This window comes from Grampus griseus (genome assembly GCF_964374135.1).
Source record: "Grampus griseus genome assembly, chromosome: 2".
In the NCBI taxonomy this organism is placed as follows: domain Eukaryota; kingdom Metazoa; phylum Chordata; class Mammalia; order Artiodactyla; family Delphinidae; genus Grampus; species Grampus griseus.
In genome coordinates, this window is record NC_139018.1 from 1,959,686 (window position 1) to 1,986,139 (window position 26,454).

The 26,454-nt window shown below is 45.3% G+C and overlaps 1 protein-coding gene across 11 annotated transcripts in view; it reads right to left on the reverse strand.

The window, feature by feature from the left end:
• KLC1 (kinesin light chain 1) overlaps positions 1-26,454 on the reverse strand; it is a 58,316-nt gene that overhangs the window by 4,200 nt on the left and 27,662 nt on the right. The window contains exons 8-15 of one of the 11 annotated variants that reach the window (XM_082649246.1): positions 24,286-24,459; positions 24,041-24,140; positions 19,504-19,553; positions 19,351-19,418; positions 17,902-18,010; positions 14,318-14,452; positions 9,559-9,609; positions 7,319-7,433 (exon numbers count right to left, since the gene is read on the reverse strand). In XM_082649246.1, coding sequence (XP_082505372.1) covers positions 9,577-9,609; positions 14,318-14,452; positions 17,902-18,010; positions 19,351-19,418; positions 19,504-19,553; positions 24,041-24,140; positions 24,286-24,459 — 669 coding nt within the window. In that variant the 3' untranslated portion in view covers positions 7,319-7,433; positions 9,559-9,576. The other 10 variants (XM_082649252.1, XM_082649247.1, XM_082649254.1 and 7 more) reach the window with 10 other exon arrangements.

The following is a 26,454-nucleotide window of genomic DNA, read 5'->3' on the forward strand; positions in this document are numbered from 1 at the left end:
AAATGGGTGCTGGCCCCCTAGGGTCCCCTCACCAGGAAAGGAAGAGGGAGGGCTGGGCCACCCCCACTGCTCTCTCCGAGAATGTTAAAATCCTGACTACCAGACTGCAAGTAGGTTACGACCTGGCTTCTCTCTGTTGTGATACAAGTTCAAAAATCAGACACTGCCGAGTCCCAGGTAGCATCCCCTCTGAGACACGAAGGCTTTTACAACCCAGTTTCAGGAAGGCCCTCGAGCCTCTCTTACCCCGAATGCTGTCTCCATGTGGCCTTACAAAGGCCACCATAACCCTCGGGGAACCAGGGCCAGAGGGCTCAAAGCCAGACAAGGTTCAACTAAGGCCCCTGCAAAGAAGGTCTCTTTTCACCAACTGGAAGCTTAAAATTAAATCCTGTTCTTAGCCTCATGTTTATTCTTTCTAAATGCCCTTTGTTTTTCCAGAGACAACTGTCACTAAGGGAAACCGAGTGGGTTTCAGATGTCCTGTACCAGATCTGTGGCTGGGAGGAAACTTCAATGTAGTGGGAGGAGGAGCCAGGACAGCTTGGTCCCCTCCTGGTTCTGATGTGACACAGACACATCACCCCCACTGCACCTAAACGTGAACCTGAAAGGGCCACAGTGCCCACATGGGGACACAGCTCTGCTCTTTTTTCCAGTGGTTTCTTACAACCCATCATATTTTTTTAAACACCTCTAGAGAGCATTTTGAAAGTTCCTGATCCATCGGAAACTGCAAAACCTAAGGAGTCAGGAGCTGAGGAAAGGAGCGTGGCCAGAGGAGACAGGCTGCAGGAGACCGGTCAGCCTCGAGGGCCCCCAACACCGGGCCAGGGTGTCTGCCTCTGGGGGGGCACAGCAGCTCTCACCAACACAAGCACCAGTGCCCTGAGGTGATCCACTACTGAATTATAGAAACTTTTAAACAAAACTTAAGTTAAAGTCTAGCCTTGCTGTACCGAAACCCCAGGACGCTGCTGCCTCTAGCCCTCAGTCCGAGGTCCACAGTGGGGGTGAAGGACACGTGCAGTCCAAGGGCACCCCACAGTGAGCACCCCCTAGTCCCCACAGGGAGCACGTAGCACCCCAGCCCAGTGCAGTTGTTGAGGAAAAGGTGGCTGGAAGCGCCTTTGCTCAGTGACACCACCCATATGATAACATTAAGGTAAACTAGAAACTAACCCTGACAACATTTCACAAGGACGCTCACAGCTTTCCAGATCCTTTCAAACCTCCTCAGCAGGGATGTGCCCTTGTACAGCTGGCATCATCTGGAATTACACCTTCTTAGCCTACCAGCTAGTCTCACGGATTCCCTTAAGCAGTAATGTCTCAGGGTTGGTTTGAAAATGTATTTGTCAGGCCTTCCCTGGTGGTGCAGTGGTTAAGAATCCGCCTGCCAGTGCAGGGGGCACGGGTTCAATCCTTGGTCCGGGAACTGAGCCTGTGCTCTAGAGCCCGTGACCCACAACTACTGAGCCTGTGAGCCACAACTACTGAAGCCTGCACACCTAGGGCCCGTGCTCTGCAACAAGAGAAGCCCCCGCAATAAGAAGCCTGCACACCGCAACGAAGAGTAGCCCCCGCTCACCACAACTAGAGAAAAGCCCGTGCACGGCAACAAAGACCCAATGCAGCCAAAAATAAATTTAAAAAATAAAATAAGATGCATCTGTCAGAACCCACCCTGTGTTACTTAACGCTACAAAGAAAAGCTTTTTAAAAGGAACACATGCATCTCCGTGTGCTAGTGTACAGAGGCCTGGAGGAGGGAAAAGGGCTCCAAAGGGGCTGAGATGCAGACCAGGAGGGGGTGCAGGCCTCCCCGCAGCTACCCCATCTCCCCCGCTCCCTAATCCCAGCATCGCTGCCACAGGTCACTGGATTCCTAGTCTCAAAGGATGTAGTTTAAGGTTCCAGTCTTAATGAACAGCCTTAACACAGTATTACAATTGCAAGCAGGTTTCGGTGCTGGGGCTGGTGTCCATGAGCAGCGGCCGACCCCGAGTGCGCTGAGCCAGCTCCATACCTGGCCGGGTCCCGCCGCCGGGCTTTGGCAGCTCTCGGGCACTAGGGCTGCAGACCGCCTAACAGAATTCGGGGCAAACCTCCAGCAGGTGGTGGAGGTCACCATCCAGCAAAGGAGGCGACCCCAGGGCCGCCCTGCATGGGGGAGGGGCCTGGCCAAGCTTTGAGGGTCTCAGCGCTCATTAGCCTTGGGGGTTAATCTAGCTCTGCCTCGACCCGTGGGGGCCAGGTCGGCGTGGCTGGCACTGAGAGCTCTGGAGTCTGCCAAACAATTATTTCGTTCCTGCGTGAAAAAACAAATGGAAAAATTATTCTTAACCAGTACCTCACATGACGCCAGCTTCCAGTGGTCTCGGCACTAACAATAGCTGCACAACTCACATCAACACACGAGAGTCCTGATGCTCAGATGTGTGTGTGCAAAACACAAGAAAGGGGAGCAAAAGGACTGTTAGCTCCAGACCTTTTAAAAACAAAAGTAGTTTCTTCTATCGTCATCGTCAGGAGTGCATCCTCCCAGCACCCTGCAGCTTTTAAACTAGAGGCCCGATGACAGCATCCTGGGAACAGCCGCCCCCCCGCAGCGTGCTGGGGGTGAGGGGGAAGGCCAGCACTCCTGCCGGCCCGTCACCGTCCCTGTGCGTCAAATAGTTTACCGGTGGGACTGAGTTGACTGGGAGAGCTGCTGCACCAACAGGTGTGGGGACCAGGACACCTGGTCCTGGTGGACGGCAGCCAGGCCACAGAAGGGGCCAGAGGCCTGGGCGCACCCAACAGTCACACATGGAAAATAAAAAGGCCATTTGTAATGGAGAACAGGATGCCAACAGTTTGAAGTGCAAAGCTGACGGGTCTGTGCGAGACATGGACAGGTGACAAAGTGCTGAAGACTATGTGTCAAAGTGACCGTACTTAGTGAAGTTCTGAATAGTTTTAAAACACCGAACAGCTTAGCTAGACATTATATTAGTTATAAACTACTAGAAGCTAAAATCATACAAATAATACAAATTAACAACTGGCCAAGTTTTGATATTACTTCATCAGAATATTTAATTTTTAATTGTCAATCAACGTATTTGTAAAGATCATTAATTCGTACACTGAGAATGTTCACAACATTCCCATAATTCAGATGGTTAAGTTCATGCCGACTATGAAAGTGTCATTTATGGTGTCTATGTGTCCTGAATCAGGAACACTAAAATGCCCACAGGCTCTGCTGAAAGGGTAGCAGCGGTGGGGAAAGGCCAGCCAACATGTAAAGGGTGTAAGTGGGGCAGTCCCCACAGGCTCTGCTCAAAGGGCAGCAGTGGTGAGGAAGGTCCAGCCAATATGTAAAGCGTGTAAGTGGGGCAGGGCTCCTTACTTGGAAATGGTCTGCGGCCGCCGTGCCACCCACGTTAAGGACAGTCAGAGAACTGGCACGCTTCATGCTGCACCCAGGACGGCGGACATGCAAGGACAAACCGTCAGCACATCAGTCAACCAGGAGCAGAGAGCACAGCAAAGCCACCCCTCCAAAGCTTCTGTCACCATGGGGGCCTGGAACCATCCCTAACGGAGAGGAGACCTTTATCTCACCCAGACTGGGATACCCACTGGGATACACGTACAACCCAGATCTACTCTATTGCACCCAGCAGAAAAAAGCGAAGTTCCTCTGCGTCTTTCTCAGCAAAAAGTTTATCTTTGAGCCCCATAAAGCCAGTGTCGCTGCAGTTTCACTTGTTAAAACCTGGCTCCTATAGGAGCAGAGGGGCTCTGCCAATGCCACCCGCTGACTTCGGCGTGGGAGCCCGAGGAGCCTCCTGAGATGAGTTTCAGGAAGGGATCCTCAACGACTCCCGTAAACCTCGCCCCTAAGTGATCGCGTCAGAGAGAGACCCTCAAGGGACTTCCCTGGTGGCACAGTGGGTAAGACTCTGCGCTCCCAATGTAGGGGACCCGGGTTCCATCCCTGGTCAGAGAACTAGATCCCACATGCATGCCGCAACTAAGGAGCCCACCGGCCACAACTAAGACCCGGCGCAACCAAATAAATAAATATTAAAAAAAAGAGAGAGAGACCGTCAAAGCTCAGTATTAAGATCAAATGCATAAATATATTTTGTAGATTTTTCTATATTAAAACTAGGCAAAAATAATTTTTTATTAGTAAAATAAACTCTAAGGCTAGTATTTCTCTGCTCAGAAACCAAAATTTAAAACATATTTCATGGCTTTACATTTACAAAAAACATACTGATTTTCATATATATATATATAAAATTTACTTTTTTCTCCCGTTTAACACCTTTAAGATACTTAATAAAATATCTTACAAATTACCTATAATCTAAACTTATAGACAGTCGTAAAATTACTGTAATTGCTTACTGCCACCACGGATGACCTCAAACAAAGCCACCTTCTCTTTTAAAGCTAAAAGAACCAATATGAAGGGTTATTTTTAAACGTTTATAATAGGATCAGTAATTCTGAATTTGAACTACTATGAAATCAACAGTGACCACTATTATTTACAAGCTGAGGGCATGGCTGCAAGGGTGAAGCACAGGTGTGAAGGCTGAGCACAACCAGACACAGACACACACACGCGCGCGCGCACCAGCTGCAGGGACCAAAGGTCCACGTGATGGACGCATGGCCGCCAGCGCCACAGGCACAGTGCCAGGCAAACAGCAGGCGCTTACTGAGCTCTCACTAAACAAACTACACTAAAAGCAAAACCTTAACTGGCTCATCCCCAAGTATTACAGAACTCACTCCCCAAACTTCCCACCTAGGACAAGACAAAAACATCCCAATGAACCCCACACAAGTGTTGCCAGAGCTCTGGACAGGTTTTCCTCTATTCAGAACCACTAAAGGACAAAGGATAAAATCAAACCAAATCACCAGTGAATTATATTCTGCCATATTTAATTATTCTGTTACTTAATTGGCCAGCTACCTTTTCCTAAGAAAGGTACACAAACTTTGTCCACAAACCTCCTTTTCTTTACAAGGTGAAGTGAAAGAACAACTTGCCCCATCAGTGACTCTTCAGAATCGCACCCACACTCTCACTGAAGCCCGCGGTGCCCAGACCATCCAGCAGTCCAGTGCTTCCCTGGAGCTGTGCTCACTGCAGGCTGCAGACCCTGCTCCCGGGGCACCCACTTCAGTGATTCTCACAACGTGGCCCACCCAGCAGCGCTGGGGCTACCCGGGAACTTGCTAGAAAGGCAAATTCGCCCCGCCCCCCCACCCCACCCCAGCCCCACTGCATCAGAAACGCAGGGGTGGGCCTTGCGGTCTGTTTTAGGAACCCTCCAGGAGACGCTGAGGCATGCTCCAGTTTGAGAGCCACTGGTCTAGTTAATAAAGATCGCTGCTCTTACCTGGAAAGATTACTTTGTTTCATGCATTTGACGGGATAAACTTTCTAAATTATTTAGTTTTTCAAAACGTTTAGTAAGATATCAACCCAAATAACATCACATGGGAAAACTGTTAAGATATGCAAGTGTGTGGGTCTACTCTTCATCAGGTCAGGCTGGCAAAGCGTTCTTAGCGCCGTGAACATCCGTACTGGGGAGCGTCCACACATGCGGCGTCATGGGAAAGACAGAAAGACGTGAAGAAGGAGAAACTGTGAGTTCTGCCGTGTCCAGGACTCGGTGCCAGAGTTGGACGCTGCCCTAACGAGCTCTGAGACATCCAGAACCCCAGGCCACAGTGCGTCTGCCCTGGCAGAACCGGCCGACGGCCTGCACGGCACAGCGCGCGTGACGCACCCTCACTTGACGCATGAGACACGCCGAAGGGTCAGGACGGGGACTCAGCGGGCGCAGCGATCTGCTCAGCCCCTCCCCACGCTGTGAGAGGCCAGACAGCACCCTATCACTTTAGCTCTGGAAACCGAACAAGGGCACTTTAGGACCCACTTCCCTAAGGCAGCGCGCACATGCCTCCTCCCAGGCAGGGCCGACGCCCCACGCGCCCGCTGAAGCCCCCGGTGGCTTCCAACACCGCAGCTTCTGGCGATTTCACACCGGATGTGGGCGGAGCACAGGAAACTCCCTCTGCAGATTGTAGGCATTTCTGAGAAGAGGGCAATGGCAGCATATAAACATCCAACTGCTCCTCTTGCCTCCAAAGCCATCGGGAAGCAAGTCCCTCGCCAGCAGAGATGTGGGGGCAGAGCTAAGGGCAAGCCCAGCCCCTCTCCCCACAGGTGCGGGTGAGGCGCGGGGCAGAGAGCCGGGCTGGGCGACCCCAGGGGTCTCGGGAGTCAGGCCCCAACTGATGACAAGAGGAATGACACGGGACATGCCTTACAGACAGCAAAGCGCACAACTGTAAACGCACCTGCCTTTATACTCCCGTACGTTACCCAAAGGAACTCGGTCTCAGTCCTGAGACATTAGAATTCTTACAGAACTTAAAGTGAAATACTTTAAAACAGAGTCATACTAAGATAAGAATCAACCTTTACAAAATAGGCACCATTTTAGGGAGGTTGAGTTTCACGAACAGCTGACAGTACAATACAGTGCTTCTGTGAGAAACGCATCCAAAAACAGGAAGCCGTTTACACCAGAAATAACCCAGAAACCAGGGCAATTTGTTAGCACTAACAGGGAAGGACAAAGAACCCTTCCTCTGACGAACCTTATAAAAAGCAAGGAATATCTTAGAATCAAATTCCTTTGATAACTTAAAAGTTATTGTTCAAAAGACCCTAAAAGACTCATGACTGAAGAGACCCTTTTCTAAACACATGCAAAACCTAAGGTTTTTTAAATCTCCTAAAGAAACTCATTATAACAAAAGTCTTGAAATTGTCATCCTTCTATTTAAACCATTTTTCTTCCTATAGTAACACCTGTATGATGAGATTGAATACAGTCATAGCTGGCATTTGATTTTAAAAGATTAAAACTAATAACTTTAAAGGATTTAAGCTAATGCTGGTTTTAAAATGAATAATGCATACTTAGAGAAAACAAGTTAATATGCTCAATATTTTAATATTAAATTCTTACTTTCCACTGCTAAGGCTTTCTTTGAACATGTAACAAAATCAAAGAATTCCATAAATTTCTAAGCTTCAGCTCTTTTAGCCTCTAAGCAGGAAATGTCACAATTTTTTCTCAACCTAACCTGGGCAAAAGTCGGATTGCAGCTACTAACCCTCTGCACTCCTACCGTATGGGAAGCAGGCGGGAACGCAGCTCTGAGGTCTACGGGCGAGAAGGGCGGGCGGGCGGGGGCGGCGATAGTTACCCAGGGTCCTTTGGCTCACTGTCTCGTGAACCTCCTCCCTTCAGCTTCCTAACCAGCTTCTCACTGCTGCGTCTAATTGAAGCCCGGAGTTTGCTAAAGGAACCACTGCGTTTTAAAGATCCAGTGCCGTCCTGAAAAACACGTGAACAAATGTGAAGCGCCACGCGGCCCCCCCAACCCGCAGGAGACAAAGCTGAACGGAAACGAGAGTTCACATCGCGCCGCCCTGCTGGTCTGTGACGTGCTGGTAATGGGATTCCTACAGAAATGAGCAATTCGCCATGCACGTAAACGCACTTTGAATAGGAATCTACCCATTTTAAATTTCACGAAAGCTAATCCAATGAATGTGAAAACCTTTGAGCACGAAAAAGCTCAAACGAAAGTAGTAAAATCCCAAAGGAAAATTAATTACATTACTGTTTTGAAACAAAAGATACACAGAAAGACTCAAGGAAATTAAGGCAGCTTCTAGGAAGATCACCAAAATCAAACTCCACGTTTAATAAATAAGGAAGCATCTGGTCCATGAAACAGTGCAGGACCTAAAACATTTAGGTTTGACATAGGCAACTTCCTTTTAACAATTTCATCTACATGCAATAGATATACTGTTTCTTCATTAAGTTTTATAGGACAGTTTTATTAAATGTTGATTATAGATGTAGTGGGAAAATTAAACAATACGTTCATTCTATACAAATAACTAAAAATCCTTAGATGCCTTGTAGGAAGCAAGTGAAAGAGTGCCCAGCTTTCGTATAACTGATTCAGACATTAATGAGTGAAACACTTGGCAGCATCTGGATATGAAAATCAAATACACAGAGTGAAAAAAATGTGTATAGAACAACTTTTATTCTCAGAATGAATCATTTAGTAAGATTAACAGTAGCCCCACCACTTCTAGAAGCTACGGCAATGCTGCATTCCATGGAAAGAATGAGAAGGTCTACCAAGCAGACAGACACCAAGACACAGGTCAGTTGGAGTGAGTTTATTAGAAGTTAGAAAGACACAAATACACAAATCACTGAACACTTAAAGATTAGTAGAGAAAAGCAGAATTGCCAAAATTTCACACAAAGACTACACAGCAAATTCTACTTGAGCACGATCCTAAGGGGAGCGCCCAGAGCCCAGGGTGGTCCCACCAGGTCTCCAAACGCGACAGGAGCAGCACATGCCCTACTCTGACAGCCTAGGTAGTGTCACAGTCACCATCATGCCATTGCAGTAACACCTGGGGGATACTACTAACTACCTCTTATCAAAGTGAACAGCTAATTGCTCTTAGTTTTTAAACTCATGTATTACACAGTAAATGGTTTTATTAACACAGTTTATATTACTAAGTACATATCTGGCAAAGCTACATGTATACAGAGATAAGGAACCCCCCAAAAGGACAGCAGCACCAAAGGAATAGCCAGTCACAGAGAGGTGTAGCTCTGACAAGAATCCTAGGGGATTGCTAAACACAGCAGTCAGCACTGGAGAGAGAAGAAAAGCTGGAGGAGATGCCGCCCATCATGCAGGAGACAGTGAGTGTCACACAGGGCAGCTAGGCCTGTTAGACAGAAACGGAGAGAGAAAGCCCAGTGAAACTCATGAGAAAAGAGCCAGTTTCCACGCAACACAGCTTGGCTTACAGTATTTCTAGGTCACAAAGTCTAAGCAGCATTTTTACCGCTTTAGTATTTGGAATTACCTTCTGTCTGCTCCTGTCAGCCCCGTATGAAACAGGTACTGGACCTTATGTTACATTTCACATAATCTAGACTAAAATCACTCCTAATCCTCAATAAAATAAAATTCAACATTTTTAGAGCACGGACTGGCACCGTGCTAGAAATCTCCTTGATACTTACAATAAAAAGGTTTTCAAGTTACTGTACATAAGGAGATTCTGAAACAAAAACCATCGACAGTGACCAAAAGAAAGATTGCTATGCACAGGAAGAGTGCATTCATTAAAGATTTAACTTTATCAGAAATCCTCTTGCATAGAACTAAACTATAAAGTTCTCTCTGAAATCAGAAAGGACTTTCTCTGAAGAACACTAACATTTTAGACATTTCAGAAATGTTGAGAAACACTGACTTTTAAAGTTTATAGCACATTTTAAACATGCAGTTGATAATCCAAAATAAAATTAACTAGAAAAAGGATTTCCGAAGCAGCAACGCATCCTGGGTCCTGGCAGATTGGAAGCCCCAGACCGCGGGGACCTGAGCCCGCCCGCGCTGACTCACCATGCGACGCTGAGCAAGTCATTTAACCAGCCCGAGCTTCATCTTTCTCATCTTTAAAATGGAAAAATAAAACTTGTTACCAACTCCCCACCAATGCTGGGAGGACAAGAAAACACAAGTTCTTGCTGCTCTTTAGAAATAGAATGCTAAAATGTTAATATAATTCTATAAATGGTACAACTCCTTGTGTTCATTTCAAATTCAGTGCTACTCTTTAGTAGCACTATTTGTAATATTCCTGTACTAGACACTCCACAGAATATGGAAGAGTAATTTCAGTCAGATTCCAAGAGCATTTCATACACTTATCCACACACACTCACTCTCCCCCCGCCACCCCCGCAAGGCAGGCTGGGCTGGGCTGGGCTGGGCTGGGGGAGCAGCACCTGGAGGGGAAGTGGGGCGCTGGAGCAGGTAGGTCTGCCTGTCCTCCTTGCTCTCACCAGCTGGGAACCTGGCCCCTGAGAACCAGCAGGAAGGACAGCACAAACCCACCCAAACAAGGTGGATTTCTACTCAAAACAGACTAGAGGGTTGGGAGGTTTCACTGTATTCCAACACTTTCAGAAGAGTCTAGATCGTTATACTGCCATGAAAGAATGTTTGCATCAAAAAACTGGGTTTCTGAACAAAAATTAACAGTATAACGTATGGGTGAAGAATTATATGGCAGTAACTGTCATCTATGGATTTCAGGTGATTTCGTGTTTTTAAATTCTTCTTTGGTTTATTCTAGTTGTCTTCCTAGTTTAATTTTTATTTTTCAAAAATAACATTATTTCTAATTAACAGCTACCTCATTCCCAGTAATCTTGGGAAAGAGTTTAGTGTATTAAAAGCTTTTAGAAACATTAACATGGGGAGCAGTATGAAAAGGATGGGGACATGGGGGTGGGGCTACTTCAGAAGGACCCCAGTAGAGAACTGGCGCTCTGAAAACAGAAAGGCCAGCACAGGTGAAGCTCAGGTTCCGCTCAGAATGTAAGACGTGTGATGTTTCCTGGTGGCCTAGTGGGACCACTGCAAAGGCAATTCCTTAATTACAGTGCAGCCCCAAGGCTCCTGCGTGGCCCAGTGGGGACCTGGGTCCCTGTGACTGACACATGTGCGTCTCACAGTTAACGTGAAGTCAATTTTACCCAGGAAGGGTCACTATGCACAGAGCATCTGCATCTTTAGAAGCAGGACCGTAAGAGACTTATCTCGACAGTGACTTTTAGATCTGAACAGTTTACACAAAGATAACATTTGATGAAGTTACATTTTCAAGTACTTCAATTATGATCTCTATGGTACATAGAAAAAGAACAGAACTGTACTTCCCTAAACAAATTATCTACCATGTCAAGAATCTCATCCAGAAACTTCACGTGAATTAGAATATGTCCAGGAGCCTTACGTTTCTTATATCTTAATAGCATACAATTCAGTTCTCTGCTGATCCAGACTTGCAGTATCTGCGGGGAGTAACTATCATATAACCTAGTTTGTCTCGTCTTTGACCACACTGCCCTTTGTGGTCCATGTTATTTCTGAGTGTTGAGAAGGCCTGCGCCTGGTGGCCTGTGAGAATGTTTGTGAAAACCCAAGTGAGGGCTGTGTGCACCTTCCCCAACAGAGCAGCTCAGCACTTTCCCTACAGCAGTGGTTTCCAAACTTTATAAGGAGCGCTGAAATCCTTTTTGAAAAAAATTAAAATCTAATGTAGAACCCCAATATAAAATAAAACCTAAACAGCATTTTCTCATTATAAACGGGTAACAAGTTCTTATGATTAAAGTAAACAAGGACAATGAGGCTGCCTTAGAGAACCTGTGATCTGAACGTGAAGTTACAGACAGGTCCAGCCTCAGTGCCCACCTCAACTCCCAATTTATTTTTATCTTTTATCTTGACTGCATAACAAAGAAAATCTTGATGCACACAGGAAAGTGGCTGCAAATAGCAACAATGCTTAATCTGCTTGCCCTGTAATCCCAGGGAAATCTGCACTCATGCAGAGACAGCATTAAACATTTTATCCTCACACCTGGACAGAGATAATGTGAGGACAGCAGTGTGTGAGCCTCTAAACCAAGGTGAGCTTAAAATGGGCTCCTCTGGTTGCACACAATTATACCTCAATAAAGCTGAATCTGAAGAGCACCTAAGGGTGGAGGAATGGACAAAGAAGATGTGGCGCATACATACACTGGAATATTACCCAGCCAGAAAAATAAATGAAATTGAGCTATTTGTAGTGAGATGGATGGACCCAGAGTCTGCCATACAGAGTGAATTAAGTCAGAAAGAGAAAAAACAAATACCGTATGCTAACACATATATATGGAATCTGAAAAAAAAAAAGGTTCTAATGAACGTAGGGGCAGGACAGGAATAAGGATGCAGACACAGAGAATGGACTTGAGGACATGCGGAGGGAGAAGGGTAAGCTGGGACGAAGTGAGAGAGTGGCATGGACTTATATACACTACCAAATGTAAAACAGATAGCTAGTGGGAAGCAGCTGCAAAGCACAGGGAGATCAGCTCGGTGCTTTGTGACCCCCTAGAGGGGTGGGATAGGGAGGAGATACGGGATACGTGTATATGTATAGCTGACTCACTTTGTTATACAGCAGAAACTAACACAACATTGTAAAGCAATTATACTCCAAAAGAGATGTTGAAAAAACCAAACACCACCTAAGGGTGCATACTGCCTTTCCTGCCTCTTTTTAAAACATAAATGCATGCTTTGAAAATAAAACTCAAGTCAAGTGTTGGAAGAGCCGCACTAACTTCTCAGAGCCTCAGAGCTCCCAAAGGAAACCAGTCTGAGAGCCAAGGCCTCCCGTTTGGGGGCGGTGCTGGTCTGAGCGGTGGCCTCAGGCGCCAGCTCTCGACTGTCCCTCCCTGGTTAACCCAAGCAGTTCTCTATTTAGTGCTTCACATAAGCCCCATCTGAGGGAGGGTTCCTTCTGCGAGGGTTCCTTCTGCTGCTCAAAGTGAGTTTAGGAACCGCTGCACTGGATGACCTGCAATCTAGATTCTTTCAGTCAACTGAATCCAGCCCAGGCGAAGCGCCCTGGGGTGGATTCTGTCAAAGATGCAGTCGCTAGTGTCTAAAAGTCAAGTAAAAAGGTGTCCAGCACCCAGCGTGTGCGTGTGCGTCCCGAGTGACAGCATGTCCACAGTGAGAGAGGGAATGTGCGGTGAAGGGCAGAGAGCAGGAACGGGGGGGGGGTGCCCACCTCTGCCCGCCGCACCGCGACGCCCGCCCGCCCGCCCCGCCACAGAGGAGTGAAAGCAGCTCTCCCTCACCCCCGAGTCTCAGTCTTGAAGACAGTAATAGAACTCGGAGATGTCAATAATTTTATTTTCACGTGATTTCATAGAAAGATTGACCTAGAAATACTGTCTCAAGAGAAAGCTCCTCCAGAACTTCATTCTAAATGATCAAACCCTGCCCTCTGGCTCCTGAAGACCAGCGAAAGGAGGGGCCCTCTACACAAAGCACGCAGACAACAGCCACCACGGGGAGAGTACAGTACACAGTGCGGGCTGGACGCGGACATGAGTAGGGCAGCGCCACCCTCATTTCACTCTGGGCGACTGCCCGACAGGGTGAGTGGTCAAAGCAGATGCTGATTGGTTGTCTTGGCACAGGGAAACCAAAGCAAGGGAGCTGCCAGGTAAAGACAGTCGAAAGAGATGTTCTCCCTTAAAGCTTGGCCAACAACATTCTGTATAAAACGTCAACTAGAGTGCTGACCCTTACCAAATTGCTACAGCTGTAGAAAATCCCAAAGAATAAATAGATTCAAAAAGATAGACTATAAGAAAGCCCCAAACTACCATTTGGAAAAACATCTGCACAATTACAACTAATCAAATTGCATTACGTGACTTCAAAAAAATCAACACTGCAACTGAATGCATTAAACCTAATCCTGCATTCAACCCTCCCCCATAAAAGCAGAATTCCAAAGACACCAGCTCAATGTACAAAAAAATTACCCACGTGTTACAAAAATTCACTAGAAAGAAACGTCCAAAAGGCAATACTGGAGAAACAGCAGTGGTAAGAATTTCCACAGAGGCAGAGGCGGAGCCTGGCCACAGAGGTGACGTGTTTCTAATAGAGGCACATGCTCGGGACGCAAAAGCCTCCGGCAGGTAACCATGGAAAGCAATGAGCCGCTGGGCCCTCCGTGGACTGAGCTGGGACATGGAGAGCAGCCATCCTAACATTCTCACTCCTGACCTGTTCTCTTCTACAGAAGAGTTCTGTCTGAATCACCCTTTTCCTTGGAAGTATTTAAATTAATTCTAACAAAATCTACAGCAGCCTCGTCAGTGAAATTAGGAGCACTGAAGTTAGCAATGAAAATGGGTAAGTTAAAAAAGCGAGTTAGTTATCTGCCACACTAATCCTATTATTAAAATAAAACCAAATTATGGATTATGCTTTAAAAACCAGGACACTCAATCAGCATTGAAGTGCTCAAGGTTAAGCCAAACAGCTTTCATGGATTCCTAAAAAGAAGAAAATTACTACTTCAAACAAATAACAGACTTCAGTGTTAGCAGAAGAACTTACAAAAAGCTTAATTCGTATTTAATTTGAGAAAAGTAGGCTGTCTAGCAGTTAAGCCAGGAGATGCCAAAAAGCACTCCCGGTGGGAGACGGCCCAGGCTGCTGCCCGGGGCCTCGCAGCACGGGCTGAGCACGCGCTGTGTACTGTACTTACCCCGTTCCACTCTACGCTCATACTCACTTCCTCCCCTCCGTCAGGGCCACTCTCGTACTTGACCACATCCACGCTGAGGCTCTCGCGGCTTCTCCGCTTCTCCATGTTCTCAGGGTCATTCAGCACTTCAGCTACTCTCTGTTTGTGAGCATTGTCAAGACCCTGCGAGCCAGGCAGGGGGAAAAGGGTGTGATCCATCAGCACTTAAGTTTTATTGGGAATTTCTAAGATAACTAAATGTATATTAGGGGAAAAAAAGTTCTTAAACATTGGAGGGAAAATCAGAACAGTGATTCTCAGGAATGTACACCTAACACTTGTGCATTTCACCGCATGTAAATTTTACCTCAAATGTTAAAAAATTATAAACAAATACTGAGCTCCAGGTTATGATGTGCACGCTGAAGTATTTAAAAGGAAGTGTACTGAGGTATACAACTTTGAAAGGCATCGGAAAAAAAAAAGGACTAAAGGATGGATAGATGGGAGAGATGCTCGTGACTGAATCTAGGAGGCGGTACACGGGTATAAAATCCTCTCAACTGTACTCTGTTTGGAAGTTTCATGGTGAGACGCTGGGAAACTGCCCAGTTTTTGACACTTTAACATTAAGTGCCTGGTGTTCCATGCCTCCAAAATAAGTACATGGTTGAAAACTCACGGATTACTTTGTTCTCAGTATAATAACATTTTTAAAAATTAGCCACTAGGGCTTCCCTGGTGGCGCAGTGGTTGAGAGTCTGCCTGCCGATGCAGGGGACACGGGTTCGTGCCCCGGTCCGGGAAGATCCCACATGCCGCGGAGCGGCTGGGTCCGTGAGCCATGGCCGCTGAGCCTGTGCGTCCAGAGCCTGTGCTCCGCAACGGGAGAGGCCACAACAGTGAGAGGCCCGCATACCACAAAAAAAAAATTAGCCACTTATTTAACAAAAGGCATTTTAACAGCAAACTTTCCTACTCCACAGAGCGATGAGCAGCGGCAAGCACTCGCCTACTTTCTCAACAATCACCCCACGCACATCTGAGTGAAAACATAACTGGATTAACACCCAGCAGCAAACGTTCTCCATGTGCATTTCAGCACCATCTGATGACCAGGTGCAGCATGTCTTATGTTCTAAATGGAATCTCAACCCGAACAGCTCATGCAAATACTGCCCCTTCGCTGACCCTGAGGGTTTCCTCCTCAGGGGGGCACAATACCCAAACAGACCATGTGCTGCGGTGACCTCCACAGTGAAGCGGACCGTGGCCCTCCCAGGCGCAGGAGGGGCTGCTCAACAAACCACTAGCAACATCCCTTTCTCTAAACATCTGCCGCTCATGACTCTAGACACCACTGGCTGGATAAACACTATCTGGCACTGGTTTACAGCAAAGCCTGGTCATGAAGGAGCACCACGGACCACCAGTCGAGCCAGAATCCCACGCTGCCTACACCCAGGGCGCCCTCCCCTGAACAGTAGCCCCTCAGAGTCAAAAGACCTGGGAAGGACGACAGGACTCAAGAAAGGGGCTCCTGCAGGGCACAAGCTAGGAGAGCACCACTGACAACACCTATGCTGGGCCTTCTCTAATCCCTCTGCACAGAATCTCTCGAAGGAAAAAATTCTAAGGTACCTATGGGTAACTTTAATCCCAGCCAAAAGGTGGCTTTAAACCAACAACTGCATAATAGGCTACACACACACCATTCAGGGGAAAAAGCCACACCTGTCCCTCCAGCACTAAAAATAGAAAACAAAACCTGCCATCTTTATATGCATATACATACACAGTAATACATTAACTCCTTACTCTAAAACTGGTAATTAAGGGGCAAGAACTAAGCCTTTTTCCTGAATGTTCTTTACAACCGTATTTCAGCATAACTAAAATACCTCAGTTGATGAAGCAAAGTGCTTCAGCAGTCCTTCTTATTGCCAAATAGTATTCCATCGCATGGATATACCACCTCGTGTATCCATCCATCCACCGACGAACCTGTGTCTGTGTGTTCGTTCAGCCTACTGAGAGTAACGCTGCCACGAACGTATATGCACAGGAGCAGTCAACCATCATCACTTACGGAGGCCATATTTGCTAATTCACCTACTGACCAAAACGTATTTGTAATCCTAAAATCAACACTCGCAGTGCTTTCATGGTCATTCACAGACACACGAAGTGGAGAAAACTTCGAGTCACCTGACACGCACATCCCCAGCTAAGATCAAACAAGGTGACACTCTGCTTTCTTGTTTCACCTTGTAATGTGAACAAGCATCCTCCCTCCCCGAGTCTAAATCATCTGGTGCCATGTTTTCCGCATTTCAGTCAGTGATTTCACTGTTTAAAACGGTGAAAAAGTGTCCTCTGGTGTTCCTAAGCGCAAGAAGGCTGGGGTGTGCCCTATGGAGAAAGATAAGCTCTCTTCAGGCACAAGTTACAGTGCTGCTGGCCATGAATCTGATGCTAATGAATCAACAACATATACTAAATAAGGTGTCTTTAAACAGAAACACACCTAAAACAAGGTTATGTATTGATCGAAGTAAATGTGACCAGAGGCTCCCAGGAACATAACTCTGTATCTCCCTAGGAACAATGGTTCAGTATTTGCTAATTCAGTGTTCAAAGCAACTTTATAGAACATAAGTACCATGAATAACGAGAACCGGCTGTATTTCTTTTGAGTACCTGTGTTCCATTCTCTCCAGTGTATACCTAGGAGTGGACTTGCAGGGTCAGATAGGAACTCTATGCTTCTCTTTTGGATGAACCTCCAAACTGTTCTCTACAGAAGCTGCACCATTCTGCGTCCCCACCAGCAGTGCACAAGGGTTCCAGTCTCTACACCTCCTCCTCGACACTTGCTATTTCTGTTTTGGTTTTGAATTCTAGCCATCCCAGTGGGTGTGTGGTGGTGCCTCACTGTGGTTTTCATTTGCATTCCCCTGATGACTCATGACGTTGAGCATCCTTCCATGTGCTTGTTGGCAGTTGTATAGCATCTTCAGAGAAATGTCTATTCAGGTCCTGTGCTCGTTTTTTAATTAGGTGGTCCTTTTGTCTTTATACATTCTGGACACTAGACCTCGTCAGAGATGTGATTTGCAAATATGTCCACCCATTCTGTGAGTCTTTTCATTTTCTTGATAGTGTCCTTGAACGCACAAATGTTTGTAATTTTGGTGAATCTGACTTTTGCTTTTGTTGCTCGTGCTTTTGGTGTCATATTTACCATATATTTACATTATATTGTCGCTTGAACAATATAAGTTTATTTGTACAAACTAGAACAGTAAACATTTTCTATTTCTAAATCAAGGTTTCAGTAAGTCTCATAAAAGAGAATCATTAAACTCAAAGTTAAAAACGGAAGGCTAGGGCTTCCCTGGCGGCGCAGTGGTTGAGAGTCCGCCTGCCGATGCAGGGGACACGGGTTTGTGGCCCGGTCTGGGAAGATCCCAAATGCCGCAGAGCAGCTGGGCCTGTGAGCCATGGCCGCTGAGCCTGCGCATCTGGAGCCTGTGCTCCGCAACGGGAAAGGCCACAACAGTGAGAGGCCCGCGTACAATCAATCAATAAATACGGAAGGCTAAGTTAAAAACAGAAGGTTTTTGACTGACCTGTTTACGTGACCTCATGGCTGCTTCTTCCAATGTTTCTGCAGCTTCAAATTTGCCTTGACGTCTGTAAAGTGCCCCAAGGTTTTTTAAAGTAGTTGTAACAGTTGGACTGTAAGAAAGCACATGATATACAAAACTATAAAATATAAGTTTTAGAGCAACCACTATCAACACACATAATCTAAAGGACAAACAGACTTATGTTTGGCTAAAATTATTTAAATTTCTGTGGTACTTTTTTTTAACTGTAAACCTCTAAAAGGCTCTTCTACATCAAGCATCCCCTGCCTACTGCACTGAGCCCTGTGGCTGATGGGACATGCCCCTGTATTCTCTCCAGTCTGTGGCTGCTCCCACAGACCACCGGGCAGTCTCAACAAAAATGTCTATTCTGGGTCTGTCCAGTGACCATCAGGCTTCTCCCCCCATCGGGGGCAGAGCTGACTGTGCCAGGTAGTAAAGAGGACACATGTTTTAATGCTGCTATCTACCTTCTCCCCTCCCTCTACAAGTAGAGGGGAAGCAAAGTGAATCCAAAACTCATCACCAATGAGATCTGAGTCACAGAATGACGGCTGTGTGTGCGAAAGGATGAACAAACAGTGTGCACACAGACAGTGCTTCTGCACTCCTCACAGAGCACTCTTACTAAGAAACGAGAAATAAGTCTAGTTCATTTTAGTATAGATATACTTCAAGAGATTCTTTTCTTACTGATGATAGGCGCTTTAGAAATAAAGAAGCTATACTCCATGTCTTTGAGACAATTTACAGAGTATTGGGAGAAACAAAGCACATGCAATTCAGAAGTTATGCTAAGTGCTATGGGGAACCCAAAGAAGGAGTACTTGTTCCAAACTAGGGGTTCAGAGAGTTTTTCTGAAATAGAAGACTGGTAAAGTAAGTCTTAAAGGGTGAGCAAAAGTTAAAATAGGAAAGAGACTGCAGGAAAGGTGTTGCAGTCAGAAGAAGAGACGGGCATCTGCACAGGCTCACGGGCTGTTGGTGGAGGAGCTCACACAACCCTCCGCAGACACGGAGGCCCTGAGGGCTGCGGGAGACCGGGGTGTGCACCTGGACACACCTGCAAAGTGCTGGCTTTTGCACGTCTGCTGACCTGTTTCCCGTGAGTTTGCTCTATGGCGACCTCAAATGTTGTGTCTCTATATTTAGTCATCTCTTCTCCTGCGATTTGGTACTTAGCCTTAGACACAGCATTAATGGACAGAACCAATATTTTACCCACGTGACCCATATTACGGTGGGTTTTGTGTACATGAATTACCTCATTTACGAAGTTATGGAATTTGTATTGGAATTTGTGGAAAATCAGGGACTGTGCAACCACACCACTTTAAGCAACTTACACACTCGGTCATTTACAAGCTACCTTTGAAGCATTAGCACCTTCCACAGCTGTGTCTTTGTTTTTCAGTTAAGCAGACGTACCTGTCAACTTTGCAGGCTTTGTACCAGCCACCATACTCTCCAAAAGAAGTCCCATCCTTTTGCTTTCCCTAAATTATAGGAAATAATTTCAAGTGAATAATTATCTTAAGCAATATATTCAATTTAGAATCTCTTGAAATAGTATGTCCTTACTTTGCATTCTTCTCTTTCCTCAGCATGCATCCAAATGGGTTTATTTTCATCTAGGGAAGAAAAAATAACATACTATAAACTGAAGCACAACAGAGCCCACAAAGTGGAATTTGTCAAGTTTCAGCAACTGCAAGGTTTCTGTTTTGTTTTCCGTATGATCCTTCTCAGATATTACTTTTCACATCATGGACAGACAAGGTTTCACAATGGAGAATAAAGACTATGAAGACAGAACCAGACCACAAGAAACCAGTAGGAAATGGCCATTCACATGCAGCTCTGTGAACAGAAGACATGGAATCAAAGGTACCAACCTAGACAGGGTAGGCAACAATCAAAAACATGGACAAATGCTAGGGTCCCTATAAGGAAACTTTTAATGCTAGAACCCTCACGTAACACTTGGGACTACTTAGAATTTGAACAACTAACATTAAACAAAAGTCTAAGAAATAGTAAGATGTTGGGAGCAGAAATGGAAAAACTACAAATCAATATTCCTTTAAAATTTTCTTCACTTTTGAGAACACTGACACATACCACTCATCCAAAGCTTCCAACTAATGCACCCACATCATGGAGGATAAGCAGTCTTAAAAGTGAAGGTTATGGGCTTTCCTGGTGGCGCAGTAGTTAAGAATCTGCCTGCCAGTGCAAGGGACATGGGTTTGAGCCCTGGCCCGGGAAGATCCCACACGCTGCGGAGCAACTAAGCCCGTGTGCCACAACTACTGAGGCTGCGCTCTAGAGCCCGCAAGCCACAACTGCTGAGCCCGTGTGCCACAACTACTGAAGCCCGCGCACCTAGAGCCTGTGCTCCGCAACAAGAGAAGCCACAACGAGAAGCCTGCGCACTGCAACAAAGAGTAGCCCCCGCTCACCGCAACCAGAGAAAGCCCAAGCACAGCAAAGAAGACCCAACGCAGCCAAAAATAAAAACAAATAAATAAATATTTTTTAAAAGTGAAGGTTATGAAAATACTTTTATGACATGAAAAATGCTTAAGCTACAAGTATAAAAGAAAATAAGCAGTATGCATGATTATATATAAAGTGTGGTTTCAATTTTGCAAATCAATTGGCAAAAAAGGAAGGAAAGACACAAAAAATTAAGACATATTTGGGTGATGAAATTATAGGTGATTTTCATGATCCCGTCTCTTCACTTATTTTTGAGGTTTCTGGAGAATAAGACCTGTGCTCCCACCCAATCCAACCACTCATAAGCTACCCATCCTGGGCGAGTCGCTTAGCCTGCAGTGTCCTCGCTCCTAAAATGGAGTAACGTGTGACCCATTTCACAGGACTGTTGAGAAAATTAAATAAGATTACATATTTAAACTGTTTTTAACTAAAAGACTAGTATGTGGTTAACTATTCTTAGGATTATTGGGCATGTCATAGGAGAAGAATGAAACTAGTTTTAAATACTGGCTTTAAAAGAATGAATATTTGTATAGCAAAGGAAACCACAAACAAAATGAAAAGACAACTTACGGAATGGGAGAAAATATTTGCAAATGATGCAACTGACAAGGGCTTAATTTCCAAAATATACAAACAGCTCCCACAACTCAACAACTAAAAAACAACTCAATCAAAAAATGGGCAGAAGGGGGCTTCCCTGGTGGCGCAGTGGTTCAGAGTCCGCCTGCCGATGCGGGGGACACGGGTTCGTGCCCCGGTCCGGGAGGATCCCACATGCCGCGGAGCAGCTGGGCCCGTGAGCCATGGGCACTGGGCCTGCGCGTCCGGAGCCTGTGCTCCGTAGCGGGAGAGGCCACAGCAGTGAGAGGCCCGCGTACCGCAAAAAAAAAAGGCAGAAGACCTAAATAGACATTTCTCCAAAGAAGACATACATATGGCTAACAGTCACAAGAAAAGATGCTCAACATAACTAATTATTACAGAAATGCAAATCAAAACTACAATGAGGTTATCACCTCACATCAGTCAGAATGGTCATCATTAAAAAGTCTACAAATAACAAATGCTGGAGAAGGTATAGAAAAAGGGACCCTCCTACACTGTTGGTGGGAATGTAAATTGGTGCAGCCACTATAGAAAACAGTATGGAGGTTCCTCAGAAAACTAAAAATAGAATTACCGTTTGATCCAGCAATCCCACTCCTGGGCATATATCCAGACAAAACTGTAATTCAAAAAGATACAATGCACCCCTATGTTCATAGCAGCACTATTCACAATAGCCAAGACATGGAAACAACCTAAAAGTCCATCGACAGATGAATGGATAAAGAAGATGTAGTATATATATACAATGGAATACTACTCAGCCATAAAAAAAGAACGAAATAATGCCATCTGCAGCAACATGGATGCAACTAGGGCTTACCATACTAAGTGAAGTAAGTCAGAAAAAGACAAATACTATATGATACCACTCATATGTGGAATCTAAAATATGACTCAAAGGAACCTATCTATGAAACAGAAACAGACTCACAGACATAGAGAACAGATTGGTGGTTGCCAAAGGGAAGGGGGGTGGGGGAGGAGTGGAGTGGGAGTTTGGGGTTAGCAGACGCAAGCTATTATATACAGAATGAATAAACAACAAGGGCCTCCTGTACAGCACAGGGAACTATAAGTATCCTATGATAAACCATAATGCAAAAGAATATAAAAAAAAAAGAATGTACATATATAACTGAATCACTTTGTTGTACAGCAGTAATTAACAACATTGTAAATCAACTACACTTCAATTAACAATGGTGAGACTAGCCAGGGAAGTTTTGAAAAGGAAGAGTACTTACAGACTTTGTCACATCACATATCTAACTTCACCCCCACCCCGCCTCACTGCAAAACCACAGCAGCCAAGAAGATGTGCAACTGGTACAAGAATCAATACCTGCATAAATGGAGAGGAATGGTCCACCATTACCACTACCACTACCACCAGCAACAAAACCCTTGACTTGATAAAGAATTTAGAATATGACCTTACGAATGAGTGGGGGGAATGGAAGGATTATTCAGTTAGTGGTGCTCGTACAATTGTTTAAATACTTGAAAAATAACTGTATATCACAATTATTTAAAAAAAAAAGTGAACAGTATTTAAAGCTTAATAACACTGTTATTTACTGCAGTTTTAGCTTTATGTACTAACCTAACCCTATTGTTAGAACAGACAAGAATCCACCAGTTAAGAGAACTAGATTTCCTGACAACAAACCAGGTCATGGGTTTCAGTGCTGCACTGTAGTCAAGAAGGCCCTGTGACCTGAAAGCCACGCCCCGACAGCAAACCAGGACACACGTGCATCTTGCCTAAAGAAAAAATGCCTTTCTGTCCTACGTTTTAACATTTGTGTGGAGGATAAATCTGAGTACAGAAAAAGTGCTTTTAACTAGAACCCAATGAACTGGACTTCATGCTACTATTTTTAGTAGAAAGAAGCTAGCAAATCGCAAGGAAACAAGTCTTCCCCAAGAGTAAAATTTTTTGAAAGAAGCACTAGGGAGATGGCCTGGAATCAACACAAAACCAGCAAGGCCTCTACAGTTAGACGAGGACATGAAAGGGCCCTGTGAACTGTACAAGTCCAGGGAGGTGGACGGTTATCCAATCCTGGCCCAACTGCAAACAGAATCCATTTTCAAAATGATGAGCCTGAGGCATCACGATCTTCTGATAGTTAAGAGATTTACTGCTCCACTTGTTAACAGACGAAAACTAATACACTTTTCAAAGATTTTTCAAAAGTAGTTTCTAGAAACTCTCTATAGAAGAAAGTATTTATTAATCAAAACCTTTTTCCCCACGAATTCTAAGGTTTCCCACACACTAGTAACAACTGTTCACATTCTGAAATCCTTATGTAATAGGCAGTAAAGGGGGGAAGATGCCTTATGTAACACACAAATATTGTTTTACTGAGCAATCAAAATCTTATAAAATATTAATATTAAGCACCTACAATACTTTAAGGGATACAAAGGAGACAGGCCTTAGCTCCTTAAGGCTGTCAAACAACCCAGCAGGCCTGGGATGGGTCGAGAATCTGCATTTCTGACAGGTCCCAGGTGGTGCTGAAATTGCTGGTTCCTGCCGGCACTTTGAGAACCACTGTATTACAGAGCAATTCTAGAAAGCACTAATGACTCCAGGAAGGCTTTCTGGAGTCAGTGCATCTAGGTTGTGCCTAAAGCACGTGTGGACTCCGGTGAGGGTAGCGTGGCCCATCACCCTGACCACAGGCTGCATGACTCCATTATCGGTAATGCCAGGGCAGGTACGCAGGGTTCACCACGGTCACTGGATGATGAATGATGAGCCGAAGGGCACTCACTCAGACCGGGTCACATCCTCTCCAATAAGCGCTCCGTGGAAAATCATTTCTAAAATTCAAATTAAATTCTACCTTGAAAATACTGTGATGACTTGTGTATTACCAAGTTCAAGCTGGAAATCACTATTTTTTTTTATCCTTTTGCTTCACGGAAATCACTATGTTTAATGCATCCTACAACTGCATCTGCTTAGAAACAAAAGTACATTTCTTACCATCTACAGAACCAAACTCCCTTTCATGTGCGCGAGTGAGAATCTCTTTGTACAGCGTTTCTGCTTGCTTGAATTTTCCTTGCTTCAGATAGCAGGACGCCTTAAAATAAAACAAAGTCCTTACTGTTCTTCATAGTAAGTGAAGCATACGTGCTTATTTATAGGTTAGACTATGAAACAGAGCTCAGATTTCAGGAAGAAAGTCATCTGGCTCTATCGATAGAGTTGTACCTCTGTCAACGTACCAGGTTATTTTTCGTTTTGGCCACGTTGGGGTCATCAGGCCCCAGTTTGGTTTGGTAGATCTCGAGGGCTCTTTGATAATAATATTCTACTTCTTCGTACTTGCCCTGGTTCTGGCACAGTAAGGCCAAGTTATTTAACTGCTTGGCAACATCGGGGTGATCCTTTCCCAAAACCTGAGAATAAAAAATAGTGTATTAGAAACACTTATTATTTGTTTCACATGGTACCATCCGATCCATTCTCCACCCTATCATGAGAAGGCGCGTTCTAAACATAAATACGACTGTGCCTTGTTTCCAGGCTTATGATGTTTAAATGGCTCCCCATGCAATAATAAAAATAACTTAACCAGAATTTGTTGAACTCCTTATTCTTGGGGGGAGGAGACTATGCTGATTTCCTTCACGTGCTTTAGTGTCTTTAATTCTTATAATAATCCTACATGGTAGGCAATACTATGCACAGTTTGAAGATGAGGAAACTGGGTTTTATAAAGGCTGTTTAATATGGCCACCCAGTCCTTGAAGTGCCTGAACTTACACCTGGCCCTTCTGAGTCTAACTACATTACACTTATCCCTGCACAGAACAGCCTTCAAAGGAAACTTCCAATTCTTCAATTCACATCCTACGTATCCCTTCACATTCAGACCCAGATTCTCTGAGCACCCCAAACCACTTCCCTCACATTTCAAACTTCACCTCAGGGCTCTTCGAACTTGAACTTACTGTCCCAGACGCCCAACACTCTTCTCCCAGCACTGCCCTGCTCCCCACCCTCCACTAAATAACTCATCTTTCAGGTCTCTTTTCAGGTCCCCTCAGAGAGGACCTCCTTATATCCAATTTAAGGGAGCCCTCAGCCCATCCCCACCCAGTTTACTCACAAGCACATCACCTAGTTTTTTTCTTTCTTTGCAAGTATCACTACCCCAAACTGTCTTATCTATTTAGTCCTTTACCGCCTAGACTCTCACCCGTTAAGACGTAAGCCTCAGTATGCAAATGCCTTGTCTCAATGTCTGGATGTAATGTCCTCTCAGCACCTAGGACGGTGCTGGCACACAGGTGGACGACCAAACACTACACTGCTTCCTCAGGACCTGAGCCAGCCATCCAGTCTCTCACCTTGTGCCTTTACCTACACAGTCCCCAGTGAGGCAGGCTGCCTCTCCATCCCCTCTGCATTCCCTTCCTCTCCCTGCCTGGGAAGCTCTGACCTCGGTTCTTGAGACTCAGCTCCAACGCTGGCCGTTTGTGGGAGGCCATGCCCAGCACAGTCCCAGCCCTGTACCTGGAGAAGCCCTTGCTCTATGTGCTCCCTGAGCTCTAGGCTAGAAGCCAAAGCACCTGCATTCCCAAGGTCTGCTTGCTGCACTGTGTCCCCAGGGAAAGGACTGTGTCTAATTTGAAATCACCAACTCTAACCAAGCAGGGAGCCCCCAAGTCCTCAATAAATGTCTGCTACATGACTGAATGAAAGAGCAAATATATATGAATGAATCTGATAGGTCATCACCTATAGTTCATAATCCTCAATTTGATACATTTGTGATTCTCCCTGATTTTAACCCCAGCCCACTCAAAATCTCAGTGGATAAATAAAAAATAAAATAAAAACTATTTTAGGGCTTCCCTGGTGGCGCAGTGGTTGGGAGTCCGCCTGCCGATGCAGGGGACATGGGTTTGTGCCCCAGTCTGGGAGGATCCCGCATGCCGCGGAGCAGCTGGGCCTGTGCGTCTGGAGCCTGTGCTCCGCAGCAAAAGAGGCCACAGCAGTGAGAGGCCCGTGTACCGCCAAAAAATAAATAAATAAAATAAAATAAAATAAATAAATAAAGGCTATTTTATTTTGTAAATATTATGCAGATGGCAACATGGACAAAACTTTACCTGCATAATGTGATAATTAGCCCCTTTTCATCTTCCCTTTCCCAAGTCCTTGCCATATGACTCAAAATTAAATGACTGATTGCTCAGTATCAATGGTAAATAGTGACACAAAAAGTCAAATTAAAATATCATGGCATTGGACTTCCCTGGTGGCACAGCGGTTGGGAATCCGCCTGCCAATGCAGGGGACATGGGTTCGATCCCTGGTCCGGGAAGATCTCACATGCCACAGAGCAACTAAGTCCATGTGCCATAACTACTGAGCCTGCACTCTAC